The sequence below is a fragment of the Mustelus asterias genome, chromosome 10 (assembly GCF_964213995.1).
Source record: "Mustelus asterias chromosome 10, sMusAst1.hap1.1, whole genome shotgun sequence".
In the NCBI taxonomy this organism is placed as follows: domain Eukaryota; kingdom Metazoa; phylum Chordata; class Chondrichthyes; order Carcharhiniformes; family Triakidae; genus Mustelus; species Mustelus asterias.
Genome location: NC_135810.1, coordinates 124,238,628 through 124,258,558, shown reverse-complemented (window position 1 = coordinate 124,258,558; position 19,931 = coordinate 124,238,628). Strand labels below are relative to the sequence as shown.

Genomic DNA, 19,931 nt, shown 5'->3' with positions numbered 1-19,931 from the left:
GTGAGGTGATGCATTTTGGTAGATCCAATTCAGGTGGGAATTATGAAATAAATGGCAGAACCATCAGGAGCGCAGACACACAGAGTGATCTGGGAGTTCAGGCCCACATCCTTAAAAGTGGCAGCACACATGGAAAAGGTGGTGAAGAAAGCATATGGCCCGCTTGTCTTCATCGGACGGGGCATCGAGTATAAAAGTTGGCAAATTATGTTAGTTATATAAAACGTTGGTTAGTCCACATTTGGAATACTGTGTCCAATTCTGGTCACCACACTATCAGGAGGACGTGGTGGCTTTGGAGAGAGTACAGAAAAGGTTTACCAGGATGTTGTCTGGTATAGAGGGTATTAGCTATGAGGAGAGATTGAATAAACTGGGATTGTTCTCCCTGGAAAGACGGAGGCTGAGGGGCAACCTGATAGAAGGTTATAAAATTATGAGGGGTATCGATAGGGTGAACAGTTGGAAGCTTTTTCCCAGAGCAGAAATGACGATTACAAGGGAGCACAAGTTCAAGGTAAGGGGGGAAAGGTTCAGTGGAGATGTGCGGGGGAAGTTTTTTTACACAGAGGGTGGTGGGGGCCTGGAATGCACTGTCAAGTGAGGTGGTTGAGGCAGATACACAGATATGACAGTGTCTCCCTGTCTGTCAAGCCCCTCATAATTTTAAACGCTTCTATCAAATCTGCTCCAAATCGTCTCTTCTTCAAACTAGCCTCCCATCCATTGACTCCGTCTACACTTCCCGCTGCCTCGGCAAAGCAGCCAGCATAATTAAGGACCCCACGCACCCCAGACATTCTCTCTTCCACCTTCTTCCTTCGGGAAAAAGATACAAAAGTCTGAGGTCACGTACCAACCAACTCAAGAACAGCTTCTTCCCTGCTGCTGTCAGATTTTTGAATGGACTTACCTTGCATTAAGTTGATCTTTCTCTACATCCTGGCTATGGCTGTAACACTACATTCTGCACTCTCTCATTTCCTTCTCTATGAACGGTATATTTTGTCTGTATAGCGCGCAAGAAATGATACTTTTCACTATGTTAATACATGTGACAATAATAAATCAAATCAAATCAAAAACAAAAACAAAAAGATGCCGGCGTTGGACTGGGGTAAACACAGTAAGAAGTCTCAGAACACCAGGTTGAAGTCCAACAGATTTGTTTGATAGCAAAAGCCACTAGCATTCGGAGCGCTGCTCCTTCGTCAGAACTCCCACTTACCTGACGAAGGAGCAGCGCTCCGAAAGCTAGTGGCTTTTGCTACCAAATAAACCTGTTGGACTTTAACCTGATGTTGTGAGACTTCTTACTGTGTGTGGTGAACCATTGTTGGTTCCCACCAGGTAGTGCTGAGCCATGGTCTGGCCAGTACTATGAGTCTGTATATATGTTACTGTTGGGGTTAGGGTTGGGCTGTTCTACCTGTTAATATAGTCCTTATGGTACACTCCAGTCGGCTCCGCCTCCTGGGAGAGGTATAAAGGTCACTGCTCTGCCTGGTGACCCTTTAGTCTGGGATCGTATACTGTATATGGTAGCTCTGTTATTGTTGGCAATAAAAGCCTTTATTTCCCGAGTACATCCAGCCTCTCGTGTGTTATATCGCGCATCAATTTTATTGCCAACAAGTAAATTCTTTTTTTAAAAAAAACTACAACAAATAAAACATGGAGCAAATGCTTAAACCCGAACGGCTTACGTTGGACCCACGTGCGGCGGGAGCATCGAACACTTTCGACCACTGGTTGAAGTGTTTCCAAGATTACCTCGACGCCTCCACAGCGGTCACCGACGACGCCGACAGACTCCGGGTCCTCCACGCGAGGGTAAGCGGCGCTGTCTACTTAGCGATCCGTGGGGCCACCGACTACAAAGGGGCCCTCGAGCTTCTCAAGAAGCGATACAACAAACCGCCGAATGAGATGCATGCTCGATACCTTCTAGCCACTCGACGGCGGCAGCCTGGCAAAACGACGGAACAGTACGCGTGCGAGCTTCAACAGCTAGCCAGAGCCTGCAACTGCAAGTCAGTGTCGGCAGACCAGTACATGAACGACCTCGCTCGAGATGCGTTCGTGGCGGGAATCGGCTCATCGTACATCTGCCTTCGGCTGTTGGAGCAAGGTAACCTCGATCTCACTAAATCCATAGAGTTAGCTGATGCTCTAGAAACGGCCTCCAAAAGTCTGGCGATGTACCCCGACGACCACGTGGAGACAGCGTGGCAGGGGCAGTCACAGACCCCACTTCATTCAGCGGGACTGAAAAACTGCGCGATTGCGTTCCCAGCCTCGGACCTGACGACGGCAGCAGCTCCAGGTGGCCCGCGGTGTTACTTCTGTGGGGGGTGGGGGGTGGGGGGGGGGTGGGGGGGGGTGGGGGGGGGGGGGGGGGGTGAAACACCCTCGGCAGCGATGTCCAGCTAAAGCGGTGTTGTGCTCCGCCTGCGGCAAGAAGGGGCACTATTCCAAGGTATGCCGGTCCAAACTTCCATCCAAGAACAGCAGTGCGGCGTGTGACTCCCCGGAGCCGGCCTCTTTGTCTTCTGCATCTTCAAGGTCTTCTACCACGTGCGATTCCAGGACGTCGCCATTCCGAACGACGGAGTCGCAAGACACGTGCGGCCTGCAGGGGTCGCAGGTTTTGGCGCCATCGTCCACGTGCGACCTATGGGGGCAGCCATTTTGGTCGGCACCGACCGCGAATGACCAGCAGGGGTCGTCATCAACCATCTCAGCTGCCTGCAGTTGCGCCCACGAACCAACGGTGACGTCGATCATCCTGGACCAGGCCAAGCCTCACAGACTCGACAAGTCCATGATGGACATACGGGTAAACAAACGCCCGATTTATTGTTTGTTTGACAGCGGGAGCACGGAGAGCTTCATTCACCCAGACACTGTGAAGCGGTGTGGTCTCCAGATTCGGACTGTCAAGCAGACAATTTTGATGGCGTCAAGGTCCCGGTCTGTCACCGTGCTAGGGAGTTGCGTGGTCAATCTGACGGTGCAGGGCACGGTTTACGAGAACTTCAGGCTCCTTGTGTTACCGCACCTTTGCGCGCCAATACTCCTAGGACTAGATTTTATGGTCCACTTGAAGAGTGTAACCCTGCAGTACGGTGGGCCACTCCCTCCGCTTTCAGTGGGAGACCCGCAGCCTCTAAATTGCCCACCGCGCTCCACATGTAGTCTCTCAACGCTTAGGATTACCACACCCTCCCTATTCCAGAATCTCGTGCCAGGCTGCAAGCCCATTGCAACAAAGAGCAGGCGTTACAGCGCTGAGGATCGGATCTTCATTCAATCTGAAGTTCAGCGGCTCCTCAAGGAAGGGATCATCCAACCTAGCACTAGTCCTTGGAGAGCGCAAGTCGTGGTGGTTAAGAATGGGAACAAACCCCGGATGGTCATAGACTATAGTCAGACCATTAACAGATACACGCAGCTGGATGCGTATCCCCTCCCGCGCATATCTGACATGGTCAATCAGATTGCGCAGTACCGGGTGTTCTCCACCATCGACTTAAAATCTGCTTACCACCAGCTCCCCATTCGCCCAGAGGACCGACAATACACAGCCTTTGAGGCGGATGGTCGCCTGTACCATTTTTTATGGGTTCCTTTTGGTGTCATGAATGGGGTCTCGGTCTTCCAGCGTACTATGGACCGAATAGTGGACCAGAACGGACTGCGGGCTACCTTCCCGTACCTGGATAACGTCACCATCTGCGGACAAAGCCCGTCCGCTCATCAAGTCTACCTCTTTTCCCCTAGCAACAGAGGCTCGCTTAGCCTTTGCAAGAATAAAAGCCGACATCGCGAAAACCACGATGCACGCTATCGATGAGTCCATCCCCTTCCAGGTGGAGAGTGATGCATCTGATTTCGCCCTGGCCGCCACACTTAACCAGGCGGGCAGGCCCATCGCCTTTTTCTCTCGCACCCTCCAAGGCCCTGAAATTCGACATTCGGCGGTGGAAAAGGAGGCCCAGGCCATTGTGGAGGCCGTTCGGCATTGGCGCCATTACTTGGCGGGAAAACGGTTCACTCTGCTCACGGACCAGCGGTCCGTGGCGTTCATGTTCAACAACACGTTACGGGGTAAGATCAAGAATGATAAGATCTTGAGGTGGAGAATCGAACTCTCCACCTACAATTATGATATCATGTATCGTCCAGGGAAGCTCAACGAGCCCTCGGATGCCCCGTCGCGTGGAACATGCGCTAGAATGCAGGAGAATCGATTGCAGGCTCTCCACAATGACCTCTGCCTCCGGGGGTCACTCGGTTCTTCCACTTCATAAAAGCCCGGAATCTACCCTACTCGGTGGAGGATGTCAGGTCCATAACCAGAAGCTGCCGGGTATGCGCGGAATGCAAACCGCACTTCTACCGACCTGACAGGGCACAACTCGTTAAGGCCACTTGTCCCTTCGAAAGACTGAGTGTGGACTTTAAGGGCCCCCTTCCCTCGACAGATCGGAACGTGTACTTCCTCAATGTGGTTGATGAGTACTCACGATTCCCCTTTGTCATTCCCTGTTCTGATATGACCGCAGCCACGGTTATCAAGGCACTTCGTGATCTTTTCACCCTGTTCGGTTACCCCTGTTACATCCACAGCGATAGGGGCTCGTCGTTCATGAGCGATGACTTGAGGCAATACCTGCTCTCATATGGGATTGCCTCTAGTAGAACCACGAGCTACAACCCAAGGGGTAACGGACAGGTCGAACGAGAGAATGCTACAGTCTGGAAGGCTGTCTTACTGGCGTTGAGGTCTAAAGGTCTTCCAGTCTCCCGTTGGCAAGAGGTACTCCCTGATGCGCTCCACTCCATACGCTCACTCCTGTGTACGGCAACCAACGCTACTCCTCATGAGAGAATGTTTTCATTCCCTAGGAAGTCTTCCTCTGGGACCTCATTACCGTCTTGGTTGACGTTCTCAGGACCTGTCCTCCTGCGGTGACATGTTAGGACCCGCAAGTCCGACCCTTTGGTTGAACAGGTCCATCTCCTCCACACCAACCCTCAGTATGCCTACGTGGCATATCCTGACGGGCGAGAGGACACGGTCTCGATTCGAGATCTGGCGCCAGCAGGGGGCTTGGAAACCCCTGTCGCTCCCACACCTACTGTTAGGGACCCCCCAACCATTATTTCCCCTCCTGACACGGCGCGGGCAGTATCGGGACCACCACTTAACCCTCTTACTCCCGTGTACAGCTTGCCTGAGTCCAGGAGATGGTCGCCACTTCAAGGCGTGCCCGAGTTCAGCGGATTGTCACCACCTCGGGGTCTACCGGCCCGTGAGGCACTGGAGGAGTCGCTGGACACCGCCTTGGAGAGAACGTCACTGCGATTGCCTGAACCGGTGTTGAGGAGGTCACAACGACGCTGCGGTCCCCCAGACCGTTTGAACTTATAGACAGATGAACAATTGTTCTGTGTTTTGTACCCCGCCGGCCTTTGTTTTCAAAGGAGGGGTGAATGTGGTGAAGCATTGTTGGTTCCCACCAGGTAGTGCTGAGCCATGTTCTGGCCAGTACTATGAGTCTGTATATATGTTACTGTTGGGGTTAGGGTTGGGCTGTTCTACCTGTTAATATAGTCCTTATGGTACACCCCAGTCGGCTCCGCCTCCTGGGAGAGGTATAAAGGTCACTGCTCTGCCTGGTGACCCTTTAGTCTGGGATCATATACTGTATATGGTAGCTCTGTTATTGTTGGCAATAAAAGCCTTTATTTCCCAAGTATATCCAGCCTCTCGTGTGTTATATCGCGCATCACTGTGCATCCTGGCTACAGGAAGCAGCTTCCTAACTTAGCTGAATGATTGCACAAAAGGCAATTCCCACCCCCAAAACAATGGAGAAACATTAAAGAATTCAGAAATAGGAGCAAACAAAGTGAGAGTATCATTCACTTCAGTCTTTTATTTAATTTGACCATTTTGTTCACTCTTGTCGCAGTTGCTAATCTCCAGGATTAACTTCCTTACACACAACTGAAAGAAACACTCGAGACAATAATACTGGCACTCATAATAATTGTACTATTTATTTCATTTTCTTTATAATTTAAAATAATTTTTTCACGTATTGTTTCGATGCTCTGTGGCTGGGTTGAGCAGTGGCAGATCGAAGGTAAATCTTCAGGATTCTGCCTGACCAAAGCTGCCAACCACTACTTGCTCTGATCTGGTTCAGCAGCTGGATTCTCAGAACTAACGTACTGTTCCATCTCGTTGTCAGTTTCCTCACAGTTATCTTGCAGCTTTTTAAAGTTAACAGCCAGCTGCTCGCGGGCCCCCTTGTATTTCAGCTGCAGCTCCCTCAGAAGATGCACAGCTTCCTGGTACTCACGCCTGCTGACACCCTTACCCCGCAAAACATGAGCTGTGCGCAATCAGAAAAGGGAAGATTCGCCAGTCAGTAACAGCAGAATTCACCGTCAATAGTTTTATTTTTCAGAGGCAGCGGTGTAGTGGTATTGTCACTGGACTGGTATTCCAGTAACTCAGGGTAATGCTCTGGGGACCTGGGTTCGAATCCCACCATGGCAGATAGTAAAATTTGAACTCAATAAAAAATCTGGAATTAAAAGTCTAATGAAACCATTGTGGATTTTTGTAAAAACTCATCTGGTTCATTAATGTCCCGTAGGGAAGGAAATCTGCCGTCCACTGCCAAAACATTGAATGTATTCAAGAAGCGGCTGGATATAGCACTTGGGGCGAATGGGATCAAAGGTTATGGGGAAAAAGCAGGATTAGGCTATCGAATTGGATGATCAGCCATGATCATAATGAATGGTGGAGCAGGCTCGAAGGACCTCCGCTCCTATCTTCTATGTTTCTATGTTCTTACCCGGTCTGGCCTACATGTTACTCCAGTCCCACAGCAATATGATTAACCCTTAAATGCCCCTTTTTTCTATTCCTTTGAGGGACGTGGGTGCCGGTGGCTGGGCCAGCATTTATTGCCCATCTCTAGTTGTCCTTGGGAGCAGTTGAGATTCGACCACATTGCTGTGGCTCTGGAGTAAACATCAGCAATAGGAGGGGTTTAAGAAGATAGTTTATGACTCACAACAAAGATATATCCCAATGAGGAAGAAAGATTCTAGGAAGGGGATAAATAAACATGGTTAACCAAGGAAGTTAAAGATAGTATTAAACTGAAAGAAAAAACATGCAATGTGGCAAAGATTAGCAATAAACCAGAGGATTGGGAAAGTTTTAAAAATCGACAAAAGATGACCAAAAAATATTAAAGAGGGAGATGATGAACTGTGAGGGTAAACTAGCAAGTAATCTAAAAGTGGACAGTAAGAGCATCTTTAAATATATAAAAATGAAGTGAGAGGCCAAAGGAAACATAGGCCCTTTAGAAAACGGGACTGAGGAAATAATGGGGAACGAGGAAATGGCAAAGGAGTTAAATAAATACTTTGCAACAGTATTCACAGTAGAAGACACTAATAACATTCCAAAACTATTAAATAAGCAAGGAACAAAAAGGGAATCAGAAATAAAAATTATAATGATATCTAGAGAAATCCCTCAGAATGTGGTGGGAAACTTGAAACATCATAACATTCAAGGATATGGGACAACTGCTGGAAAATGGGATTAGCATGCCTTTGTCGATGCAGACTCGATGGGCTGAAGGGCCTTTGCTGTGCTGCATGACTCTGACCATGGCAAGAGCCCATGGTGTTGGGGGTAGTATATTAGTATGGATGGAGGATTGGCTAACTGATAGATTTATTTTGTAAATTGAGTTTGTGTCTTTATATGCCCTGTTTGTGAACAGAACTCCCACTTACCTGACAAAGGGGCAGCGCTCCGAATGCTAGTGGCTTTTCCTACCAAATAAACCTGTTGGATTTTAACCTGGTGTTGTGAGACTTCTTACTAACTGATAGAAGACAGGGAGTTGGGATAAGAGGGGCATTTTCAGGATGGCAACCTCTAATGAGTGGAATGTCACAGGGATCAGTGCTGGGGCAATTAGTTACAATAAATATGAATGACTTGGATGAGGAAAGTGAATATACTTTTGCCAAGTTTACGAATGATGTCTTGTGGTGTAACTCAGCACTGATTGGTCAGTAGGGCTGTTTTAGGAGGTACTGATTGGTGGATGATGGTTAATGAGGTCAACCTGGATGTGAAGATAATGAGTGATGATAGAAATCTAAGGAAATGTGGGAGACTATTATTCAGAGGATATGAAGATGAGTGTGGGGGCAGATTATGTACACAAAACAGAAAGGGTTCACCCTGATGTATTTCAAATTAACCTGGCAGGATTGGGGAGGTGATGGCCTAGTGGTATTATCGCTAGGCTATTAATCCAGAAACTCAGCTAATGTTCTGGGGACCCGGGTTCAAATCCCGTCACGGCAGATGGTGGAACTTGAATTCAGTAAAATATATCTGGAATTAAGACTCTACTGATGACTGTGAAACCATTGGCGATTGTCGGGAAAAACCCATCTGGTTCACTAATGTCCTTTGGAGAAGGAAATCTGCCGTCCTTACCTGGTCTGGCCTACATGTGCCTGAAGAGCCACAGCAATGTGGTTGACTCTCAATTGCCCTCTGAGCATGGGCAACTAGGGATGTTTCTAATTTCAGCATTTTTGTTTTTATTTCAGGTTTTCTGCATCTGCAGTATTTTGCTTTTGTACGGCTTCGGGAATCGGCTAAAGGCAATTTCAAGACGTATTTCGGAAAGTGGTTTGACAAGCAAAAAGTCATCAATACTTGGAATGGTTTCTGGGTAGCAGAACTGGAGACAACAACTAGACTCCTTTAAGAATCAGCTTGACATTCCCCCGGTGGGGGGGTGGGGGAGGGGAACAGTGAGATTGGAGGGGCTGGATGGGGCCCCATTTGTACTGAATCTTGTGACTTTTTTTGTTTATTTTTTCATGGGATGAGGGCATGGCTGACTATGCCAGCATTTATTGCCCATCCCTAATTGCCCTTGAGAAGATAGAACATAGAACATTACAGCGCAGTACAGGCCCTTCGGCCCTCGATGTTGCGCCGACCAGTGGAACCAATCTAAAGCCCGTCTAATCTACACTATTCCAATATCATCCATATGTTTATCCAATAACCATTTGAATGCTCTTAATGTTGACGAGTCCACTACTGCTGCAGGCAGGGCATTCCACGCCCTTGCTACTCTCTGAGTAAAGAACCTACCTCTAACATCTGTCCTATATCTATCACCCCTCAATTTAAAGCTATGTCCCCTCGTGCTAGCCATCACCATCCGAGGAAAAAGGCTCTCACTATCCACCCTATCTAATCCTCTGATCATCTTGTATGCCTCTATTAAGTCACTTCTTAACCTTCTTCTCTCTAACGCAAACAACCTCAAGCCCCTCAGCCTTTCCTCATACGATTTTCCCACCATACCAGGCAACATCCTGGTAAATCTCCTCTGCACCCTTTCCAACACTTCCACATCTTTCCTATAATGCGGCGACCAGAACTGTACGCAATACTCCAAATGCGGCCGCACCAGAGTTTTGTACAGTTGCAGCATGACCTCCTGGCTCCAAAACTCAATCCCTCTACCAATAAAAGTTAACACACCGTACGCCTTCTTAACAACCCTATCAACCTGGGTGCCAACTTTCAGGGATCTATGCACATGGACACCCAGATCCCTCTGTTCATCCACACTACCAAGTATCTTACCATTAGCCCAGTACTCTGTATTCCTGTTACTCTTTCCAAAGTGAATCACCTCACACTTTTTCCGCATTAAACTCCATTTGCCACCTCTCAGCCCAGCTCTGCAGCTTATCTATGTCCCTCTGTAACCTGCCACTTCCCTCCACACTGTCTACAACTCCACCGACTTTAGTGTCATTTGCAAATTTACTAATCCATCCTTCCACGCCCTCATCCAGGTCATTAATAAAAATGACAAACAGCAGTGGCCCCAAAACAGATCCTTGCGGTACACCACTAGTAACTGAACTCCAGGATGAATATTTCCCATCAACCACCACCCTTTGTTTTCTTACAGCTAGCCAATTCCTGATCCAAACCACTAAATCACCCTCAATCCCATGTGTCCGTATTTTCTGCAAAAGCTTACCATGGGGAACCTTATCAAACGCTTTGCTGAAATCCATATACACCACATCAACCGCTTTACCCTCATCCACCTCTTTGGTCACCTTCTCAAAGAACTCAATAAGGTTTGTGAGGCACAACCTATCCTTCACAAAACCGTGCTGACTATCCCTAATCAAATTATTCCTTTCCAGGTGATTATAAATCCTATCTCTTATTATCCTTTCCAATACTTTGCCCACGACAGAAGTAAGGCTCACCGGTCTATAATTACCAGGGTTGTCCCTACTCCCCTTCTTGAACAAGGGGACAACATTTGCTATCCCCCAGTCTTCTGGCACTGTTCCTGTAGACAATGACGACACAAAGATCAAAGCCAAAGGCTCTGCAATCTCCTCCCTAGCCTCCCAGAGAATCCTAGGATAAATCCCATCCAACCCAGGGGACTTATCTATTTTTACCCTTTCCAGAATTGCTAACACCTCCTCCTTATGAACATCAATCCCATCCAGTCCAACAGCCTGCATCTCAGTACTCCCCTCGACAACACTGTCCCTCTCCAGTGTGAATACCGACGAAAAATATTCATTTAGTGCCTCTCCTATCTCTTCAGATTCCACGCACAACTTCCCACTACTGTCCTTGACTGGCCCTAATCTTACCCTAGTCATTCTTTTATTTCTGACGTACCTATAGAAAGCTTTAGGGTTTTCCTTGATCCTACCTGCCAAAGACTTCTCATGTCCCCTCCTGGCTCTTCTTAACTCTTTCTTTAGGTCCTTCCTGGCTAACTTGTAACTCTCAAGTGCCCTAACTGAGCCTTCATGTCTCATCTTAACATAAGTCTCCTTCTTCCTCTTCACAAGAGATTCAATCTCCTTAGTAAACCACGGTTCCCTCACACGTCTGCTTCCTCCCTGCCTGACAGGTACATATTTATCAAGGACGCGTAGTAGCTGTTCCTTGAAAAAGTTCCACATTACAATTGTGCCCATCCCCTGCAGTTTCCTTCCCCAACCTATGCCAGCTAAATTTCGCCTAATCGCATCATAATTTCCTTTCCTTGGTGTTGAGCCGCCTTCTTGAACCGTTGCATTCCAGGTGTAGGCGTAGCCACAGTGCTGTTAGGGAGAGAGCTCCAGGATTTTGACCCAGTGACAGTGATGGAATGGAGATATATTTCCAAGTCAGGTTGGTGAGGGGCTTGGAGGGGATCTTCCAGGTGGTGGTGCTCCCAGGTATCTGCTGCCCTTGTCGTTCTAGATGGTACTGGTCATGGGTTTGGAAGGTGTCGCTGAAGGAGGCTTTGTGAAATGCTGCAATGCATCTTGTAAATGGTACACACTGCTGCCACTGTGTGCTGGCGGTGGAGTGAGTGATTGTTTAAGATGGTGGATGGGGTGCTTATGGAGTGGCTTTGTGCCGGATGGTGTTGTGCTTCTTGAGTGTTGTTGGAGCTGCACTCATCCAGGTAAGTGGGGAGTATTTTATCACACTCCTGACTTGTGCCTTGTCGATGGTCACAGAGTCACAGAAATCATAGAAACCCGACGGTGCAGAAGGAGGCCATTTGGTCCATCGAGTCCCTAACCTACACATCTTTGGACTGTGGGAGGAAACTGGAGCACCCGGAGGAAACCCATGCAGACACGGGGAGAACGTGCAAACTCCACACAGACAGTGGCTCAAGCTGGGAATTGAACCCAGGACCCTGGAGCTGTGAGGCGGCAGTGCTAACCACTGTGCCACCGTGCCGCCCATGGTGGATTGAAATTGAATGCTGATCAAATACCTAATGGAATAATGGTCTTAGATCGCTGCTCCTTCATATTCTTCAGAATCTCTTCCAGTTTATCAGCTTTGCTTTTGCGAGGCGTGAATTCTGCTAGGCTCCGAGGCTGCAGGAGAGAAACTGAATGAGTAAATTGCACAAGTGAGGACATCATTATCTTTCTCTCCTAAAAACTTTCTTTTGACCCTGAGTAAGATTGGGATACAAATGTGGGAACTTTTAAAGGGAAATACAGCACAGGAACAGGCCCTTCAGGGATGGGGGCAATTCTCCCAGTCTGTGGCACGCCTCTAGCAGTGCACCAGGCCCAGAGACATCAGCAGAGACTATTCAGTGAGTTCCCTGCTGGGCACCATAGCCTCCGCGCGTCTCCGACCGCTGGATTTCCAGCATCGACAGCTCCGCGCAGGAAATTGGCGCATTGCTGATTTACATATTAAAATCTGCATTTGCATCCTATTAGTGGGCCCAGGGCTAAAGTCTCCATGGAGACCCCTGGGAGGTTGGGATAAGGTGGGGGCTGCCATGGGGTCAGCGGTGGTGGGGGAGGGGAATCGGGAGTCAGTGATCGAGCCTGTCCAGTGCTATGCTGCCGGCCTCTCCAGCGGGAATATCCCTGGCCCCCGGATTTTCAGTGTGAATCTCCCTGAGACACTCTGCAGCACACAGAGCGTGGGAGATTCATTTTGAAAAAAACCAGCTAAAAAAACCAGTGGGAGTTACTTCATTTTTACTTCAATTCAGCACTTAGAATTTTTTTGGGAGAATCCCAGCCCTATCTTTAACGTACTATCTCACTAACTATGAGGTAATTATGATGCGATTAGGCAAGAATTAGGGGGCATAAGATGGGAACAGAAACTGTCAGGGAAAGGCACTGATGAAAAGTGGAACTTTTTCAAGGAACAAATACTGGGTGTCCTTGATAGGTATGTCCCTGTCAGGCAGGGAGGAAATGGCCGAGTGAGGGAACCGTGGTTCACAAAAGAGGTGGAATGTCTTGTGAAAAGGAAGAGGGAAGCTTATGTAGGGATGAGGAAACAAGGTTCAGATGGCTCGACTGAGGGTTACAAGTTAGCAAGGAACGAGCTGAAAAAGGGGCTGAGGAGAGCTAGGAGGGGACATGAGAAGTCCTTGGCGGGTCGGATCAAGGAAAACCCCAAGGCTTTTTACTCTTATGTGAGGAATAAAAGAATGACCAGGGTGAGGTTAGGGCCGGTCAAGGACAGTGGTGGGAACTTGTGTATGGAATCAGTAGAGATAGGCGACGTGATGAATGAATACTTTTCTTCAGTGTTCACCAAGGAGAGGGGCCATGTTTTTCAGGAAGAGAAGGTGTTACAGGCTAATAGGCTGGAGGAAATAGATGTTCGGAGGGAGGATGTATTGGCAGTTTTGAATAAACTGAAGGTCGATAAGTCCCCTGGGCCTGATGAAATGTATCCTAGGATTCTTTGGGAGGCGAGGGATGAGATTGCAGAGCCTTTGGCTTTGATCTTTGGGTCCTCGCTGTCCACGGGGATGGTGCCAGAGGACTGGAGAGTGGCAAATGTTGTTCCTCTGTTTAAGAAAGGGAATAGAAATGACCCTGGTAATTATAGACCGGTTAGTCTGACTTCGGTGGTTGGTAAATTGATGGAAAAGGTCCTTAGGGATGGGATTTACGACCATTTAGAAAGATGCGGATTAATCCGGGATAGTCAGCACGGATTTGTGAAGGGCAAATCGTGCCTCACAAATTTGATAGAATTTTTTGAGGAGGTAACTAGGTGTGTTGATGAAGGTAGGGCGGTTGATGTCATATACATGGATTTTAGTAAGGCGTTTGATAAGGTCCCCCATGGTCGGCTTATGATGAAAGTAAGGAGGTGTGGGATAGAGGGAAAGTTGGCCGATTGGATAGGTAACTGGCTGTCTGATCGAAGACAGAGGGTGGTGGTGGATGGAAAATTTTCGGACTGGAGGCAGGTTGCTAGCGGAGTGCCGCAGGGATCGGTGCTTGGTCCTCTGCTCTTTGTGATTTTTATTAATGACTTAGAGGAGGGGGCTGAAGGGTGGATCAGTAAATTTGCTGATGACACCAAGATTGGTGGAGTAGTGGATGAGGTGGAGGGCTGTTGTAGGCTGCAAAGAGACATAGATAGGATGCAAAGCTGGGCTGAAAAATGGCAAATGGAGTTTAACCCTGATAAATGTGAGGTGATTCATTTTGGTAGGACTAATTTAAATGTGGATTACAGGGTCAAAGGTAGGGTTCTGAAGACTGTGGAGGAACAGAGAGATCTTGGGGTCCATATCCACAGATCTCTAAAGGTTGCCACTCAAGTGGATAGAGCTGTGAAGAAGGCCTATAGTGTGTTAGCTTTTATTAACAGGGGGTTGGAGTTTAAGAGCCGTGGGGTTATGCTGCAACTGTACAGGACCTTGGTGAGACCGCATTTGGAATATTGCGTGCAGTTCTGGTCACCTCACTATAAGAAGGATGTGGAAGCGCTGGAAAGAGTGCAGAGGAGATTTACCAGGATGCTGCCTGGTTTGGAGTGTCGGTCTTATGAGGAAAGGTTGAGGGAGCTGGGGCTGTTCTCTCTGGAGCGGAGGAGATTGAGGGGAGACTTAATAGAGGTTTATAAAATGATGAAGGGGATAGATCGAGTGAACGTTCAAAGACTATTTCCTCGGGTGGATGGAGCTATTACGAGGGGGCATAACTATAGGGTTCATGGTGGGAGATATAGGAAGGATATCAGAGGTAGGTTCTTCACGCAGAGAGTGGTTGGGGTGTGGAATGGACTGCCTGCAGTGATAGTGGAGTCAGACACTTTAGGAACATTTAAGCGGTTATTGGATAGGCACATGGAGCACACCAGGATGGTAGGGAGTGGGATAGCTTGATCTTGGTTTCAGATGAAGGTCGGCACAACATCGTGGGCCGAAGGGCCTGTTCTGTGCTGTACTGTTCTATGTTCTATGTAACTGACCAATTGGGTGAGTTAAAGGGCTACTTGGTATTCACTTCCAATGCCTTATTGAGGGGGTGCAGCCTGGTCAGAGAGCTCGTTTGCCTGCTCCGATAGATGGTAAAGAATTCCAGGCACCAGTTAAACAGTAGCAGATGACTGAGGAACTAACACGCTCCTCTCAGTCAACATCACCAACAATCAAATCAAGTTAATCATCCACTCAAAGAAGTGATGTACTGAGATCGTGCTGTGTGAAAAATGGCTACTACACCTGTCTATACGGCAATGACCATACTGTACAATGGTCCCTGTCTCTGAATCATAAGATGGTTGGTTCAAGTCCTTCCCCAAAAGCTTGAGTCCCATAATCTCGGTTGCCACTCCAGTGTCGTACCAAGGAAGTGCTGCTCTGTCGAAAGTGACTGAGCTGTTAATGGATGTAAAAGATCCCATGGCATCCTTCAAAGATGAGCTGGGGATTTCTCCCTGGTGTCCTGGGAGGGAGGAATATTTATCCTTCAACCAATATCACATAAATAGATGACTGGGCCGTTATCTCTGCTGTTTACTGGAGCTTACTCTACAAAGATTGGTTCATTACAACAAGTGGCTACAATTCAAAAGTTGCTTCATTGGCTGCAGCACGGGCTAAGCTGAGGTGGTGAAAGGCGCGACAGAAATGGGAGTGTTTATTTCCAAAGATAATTTATTGGCTGTTAAACTTTAGAATGCGATGTGTGATGCGACCGGAAGGTTCCAGAGGAAGATTACCTTCCTTTCCTTGGAAACATAGGGTTCCCGCTGGAGGTTGACTTTGGCAAAGGGGTCTGGGTACAGCTGTAGTTTCCGAAGTGAGCGTTCCAACTGTTGAACATTCTGCTGAATTCCTGGAGGAAAAAAAGACCAAACAAAAATCGGGAGACTCTGAGTGACCGAAAGACGAGCAGCTTCTTGCCAGCTGCAGATATCGAAACCGAACAGGTAAATCCAGGTAAACTGCAGAAAGCCACCTGGTTAAATCTGTTTTGAACAATCTCACAGCTCCCAATCCCCCACCCTCCCCATCACTACATCTACCTGCTCCTTAACTGAATCCAGGGTTTTAAATGTCCAGGATTTGATTCCGTGTGTGGTTATGTTTTGTGTGAGGAATATCCTGATATCAGCCCAGCTATCGGGTTGAAGCTGAGTTGGTTTATCGTGACAGTTTGGTTTGATAAAAACAGAAGAACAAAAGAAATAGGAACAAGAGCAGGCCATTCAGCCCATTCAGCCTACTCTGCCATTCGATAAGGTCATGGCTGATGGTATTTAACCACAACTCTTTGCCTGGTCCCCCCCCCCCCCCCCCCCCCCCCCACCCCGCCCTACCCACCCCTCATCCCCACCCCATAGCCATTGATTCCCTTGTCAACCAAGAACCTGTCTGACTTGGCCTTGATCAGAGTCAGTAAGGCAGCTTCCACATTTCACTGGGGAAAAGATTTCCAAACACAAACAACATGAACATGAGAATTTCTCCTTATCCCGGTCTAAACTGAGAGACCGCTTATTTTGAAACCGTACCCCCTCGTTCAAGACACCCCCACAAGAGAACCTCCTCCAAGCATGCACCCTCAGAATGAGATGTAAAGCACAGCAAGCAAGTTTTTTTTATTGTTTAAGTGTTTTACTGTAGTTATTTGGTTATTGAAAGGGGTGAAATGTTTGTTAAGTAAATGTAAAACAACCACAGCGTCTCAAGTCTCTCCATTTAATGGAAGTTCCTCATTATTGGTACTGGTAAATCTCCTCTCCCCTCTCTATGACCTTGACATTATTTCTAAACAATTCTGCCCAGAAGTGAACACAATATCCCAAATAACCTAACCAGTGATTCATATATGTTCAGCAGAAATTCTTTGTTTTTGTACTCTCTGTCTCTATTGATAAACATGATGTGGAGATGCCGACGTTGGACTGGGGTAAACACAGTAAGAAGTTTAACCATCCTGACTTGGAAATATATCGGCCGTTCCTTTGTCACTGGGTCAAAATCCTGCAACTCCCTCCCTAACAGCACGGTGGATGTACCTACACCACATGGCTTGCCGTGGTTCAAGAGACGGCTCACCACCACCTTCTCGAGGGCAAATAGGGATGGGCAATAAATGCTGGCCAGCCAGCGATGCCACAATCTGTGAAATAATTAAAAATGGTTCCCATATGCCTTTGTCTAACATTGTTCTCAATGTGTAAGCCACCTCCAAAGATTTGTGTATGTACACCCTCAGATATCTCTGTCCCCGCATTCCTCCCTCTATTACAATCGCACCATTTAGTTTATACTGCCTACCATAATTTTTCTTTCCAGAGTGTAACTCTTTACATTTACCCATGAACATTATTAATTTGAGACAATTGGAGCAGGATTTGGGGCAGCACAGTGGTTAGCACTGCTGCCTCACAGCGCTAGGGACCCAGGTTCAATTCCGGCCTCGGGTCACTGGAGTTTGTACATTCTCCCTGTGTCTGCGTGGGTTTCCTCCCACGGTCCAAAGATGTGCGGTGGATTGGCCATGCTAAATTGACCCTAGTGTCAGGGGGACTAGCTAGGGTAACTACATGGGGTTATGGGGATAGGGCCTGGGTGAGGTTGTGGTCGGTGCAGACGCGATGGGCCGAATGCAGGATTCTATGAGAACATGGGGACCATAAATTTGTAACAGATCTTAGAAACACTGACATTGCTGAAAGGATGTTCACAATAATGAGATTGGGACGTATGGAGAATTTACTGGATGCTTGACTGGGTAAGTCACAGGAGTTAGAGTGAACAGGCTTGATGGGCTGAGTGGCCTTTCGTTATCCTCGATTTTTATTTTGTCCGTTTTGATTCTGGAGGGTTATTGGCACTGTTCATTATACAAAAACTGTTCTTTACGGTACAAATAAGTAGACCTGTCGGAGAAGAGTGGGCTGTCTATGAGGGGATGGGGAGTGGGATGCTGCAGATGGGGTAGAATCTCTTACCAATTGGCTCCACAAAGTCAGGGTCAGTTTTTGCATCCAGAAGTTCCTCGTACCCTCTATATTTCTCGGGAAGAATTGTTGTTACCACGGATGTTTCTGTCTGCCTTTCCTCCATGCTTTCCACATCTTCTCTGCTCAATGCTGTTTCATCAACCTGGAGTAAAAATTGGGAGCAATGAATATCGGAATATACAAGACGATCACAGGCTCAGTGTCTCTCCAGACTGCAGTGTAGAGGCTGCGGAGTGACAGTGGGCTGGGTACAGAGCTCGGTCAAGGTAAATGAAGACATACACACTAACACTATGGAGTTCAGAGAATGCACAGCACTAACATCCTCGATGAACTTGGTAGTTTTATCACAGTGCCTTTTCTGTCAGTGTGTTAATTGTGTAACCTGCCCAATGACTGGGTCACATTTCACAAAATGCTGGATGAGTATTGTTCTGTCAAAGGGGGAAAACAGTTTGCTATTTCCAACACAGCATTGCAAATAAACACAAAGCTATTTATGCAGCATATTCGAAACACTTCAAAGCCTTCAACGCCCACTCCATTACATTTTGAGCACAGGGAGTTGTTGATAACAGAATATATAGTACCAGCACCGTCCTGGGAAAATGAGCAATATTGCTAATTTTAGTGATGTTGCTCAAGGGAGGATTGTTGGACAACTCACTGATCATAAGAGTTCCAGCAACTCAGCCAAGTTACACATTGCTGGAGAAGCAGGAGGAGACCACTCAGCCCCTCGAGTTTGTTCTGCTATCCAATTAAATCAAGGACCTGTACCCACTTTTTCAAAAGAAGTTTGAACACAATTACCGAATGAACATCTTTTGATTTCTTTTTTGAAATTTTCAATTGACCCACCCAAGTTTCAGAATTCCAGATTCCCGCTGGCCTCTGTGAAGGAGAGTGCTTCCTGACATTACACCTGGACAGCCTGGCTCTAATTTCATTTATTCTTTCACAGGATGTGGGTGACACTGGCTGGGCCAGCCTTTATTGCCTATCCCTAATTACCCTTGAGAAGGTGGTTGTAGGCTGGATTTCAGAGCTAGAACTGCAGCTGGAGTCACTGTGGCGCATCTGTGAGACTGAGATCTACATGGACAGTGTGTCACACCGCAGGCTAGGATTGTGGGGGCAGAAAGGGAATGGGAATGGGGTATAGATTACAAAAGCAGAGAGGTCATGTTGGAGTTGTATAGAACTTTGGTGAGGCCACAGCTGGAGTACTGTGTGCAGTTCTGGTCGCCGCATTAAAGGAAGGAATATTGTGATCTCCCGCTCTCTAATCGGTTTTCCGTCTTGGATACTGGTGAGGGCTTTGGTTCCTCGGGGGAAAGCAGTCAGAGCCAAGTTCATGGCATCATAGGTAGCTCAGGGAGGAAGAAGAAGTGAAGAGCAGTAGTGATTGGGGATTTATTACTTAGAGGAACAGACAGGTGTTTCTGCCAGGGGGCAATGGCATGGGCAGTGCCAGGGGGTGTTGTGTGGGAGGGCGGACGTTCTATTTTTACTTTTGAGCACTGGGGTGGCTTTCAAAATGGCGGCCCGATCTTTAAAAAAGCTAAGTTGCCAGCGTGAAGCTGTGCATCCACCCCAATGGATTTTTTTCCTCTAAGTTCCTAATGATATGGCAGAGAAAGTCACCATTAGAGTTTCAATACTGCTTTTCTCGCCCATGCCAACACACTCTGCAAAAAAAGAAGTTCTGCCTAAGATGTTGAAGGAAGTAATTTTTAGATTTCTAGAGACTAATGACATTGAGGTACATGGAGACAGGCTCGATAGGCTGAATAGACGACTCCTGTTCCTATTTGCTCTGAGAAACTCCTGCAGTGATGTCCTGGGACTGAGATGATTGACCATCAAAAACCACAATCACCTTCCATTGTGCTAGTGGAGACCAGTGGATAAATTTCCCTCTGATTCTCATTGATTCCAGTTTTTCTAGGACTCCTTGATGCCACACTTGGTCACATGGGGCCTTGACGTCCAGGACAGTCACTCTCACCTCACCTCTGGAATTCAGCTCTTTTGTCCA

At 47.5% G+C, this 19,931-nt stretch overlaps 2 protein-coding genes across 3 annotated transcripts in view; one reads left to right on the top strand and one right to left on the bottom strand.

Moving 5' to 3' along the window:
- LOC144499965 (interleukin-1 receptor type 2-like) overlaps nucleotides 1–19,931 on the top strand; it is a 1,647,203-nt gene that overhangs the window by 1,467,553 nt on the left and 159,719 nt on the right. The window lies entirely within an intron of this gene.
- xrra1 (X-ray radiation resistance associated 1) overlaps nucleotides 6,046–19,931 on the bottom strand; it is a 61,217-nt gene continuing 47,331 nt past the window's right edge. For both annotated transcript variants that reach the window (XM_078222684.1, XM_078222686.1), the window contains 4 exons: nucleotides 17,879–18,032; nucleotides 15,638–15,753; nucleotides 11,907–12,012; nucleotides 6,046–6,407 (listed from right to left, as the gene is read on the bottom strand). In XM_078222684.1, the coding sequence (XP_078078810.1) occupies nucleotides 6,196–6,407; nucleotides 11,907–12,012; nucleotides 15,638–15,753; nucleotides 17,879–18,032 (588 nt within the window). In that variant the 3' untranslated portion in view covers nucleotides 6,046–6,195. The remainder of the gene's footprint in view (nucleotides 6,408–11,906; nucleotides 12,013–15,637; nucleotides 15,754–17,878; nucleotides 18,033–19,931) is intronic.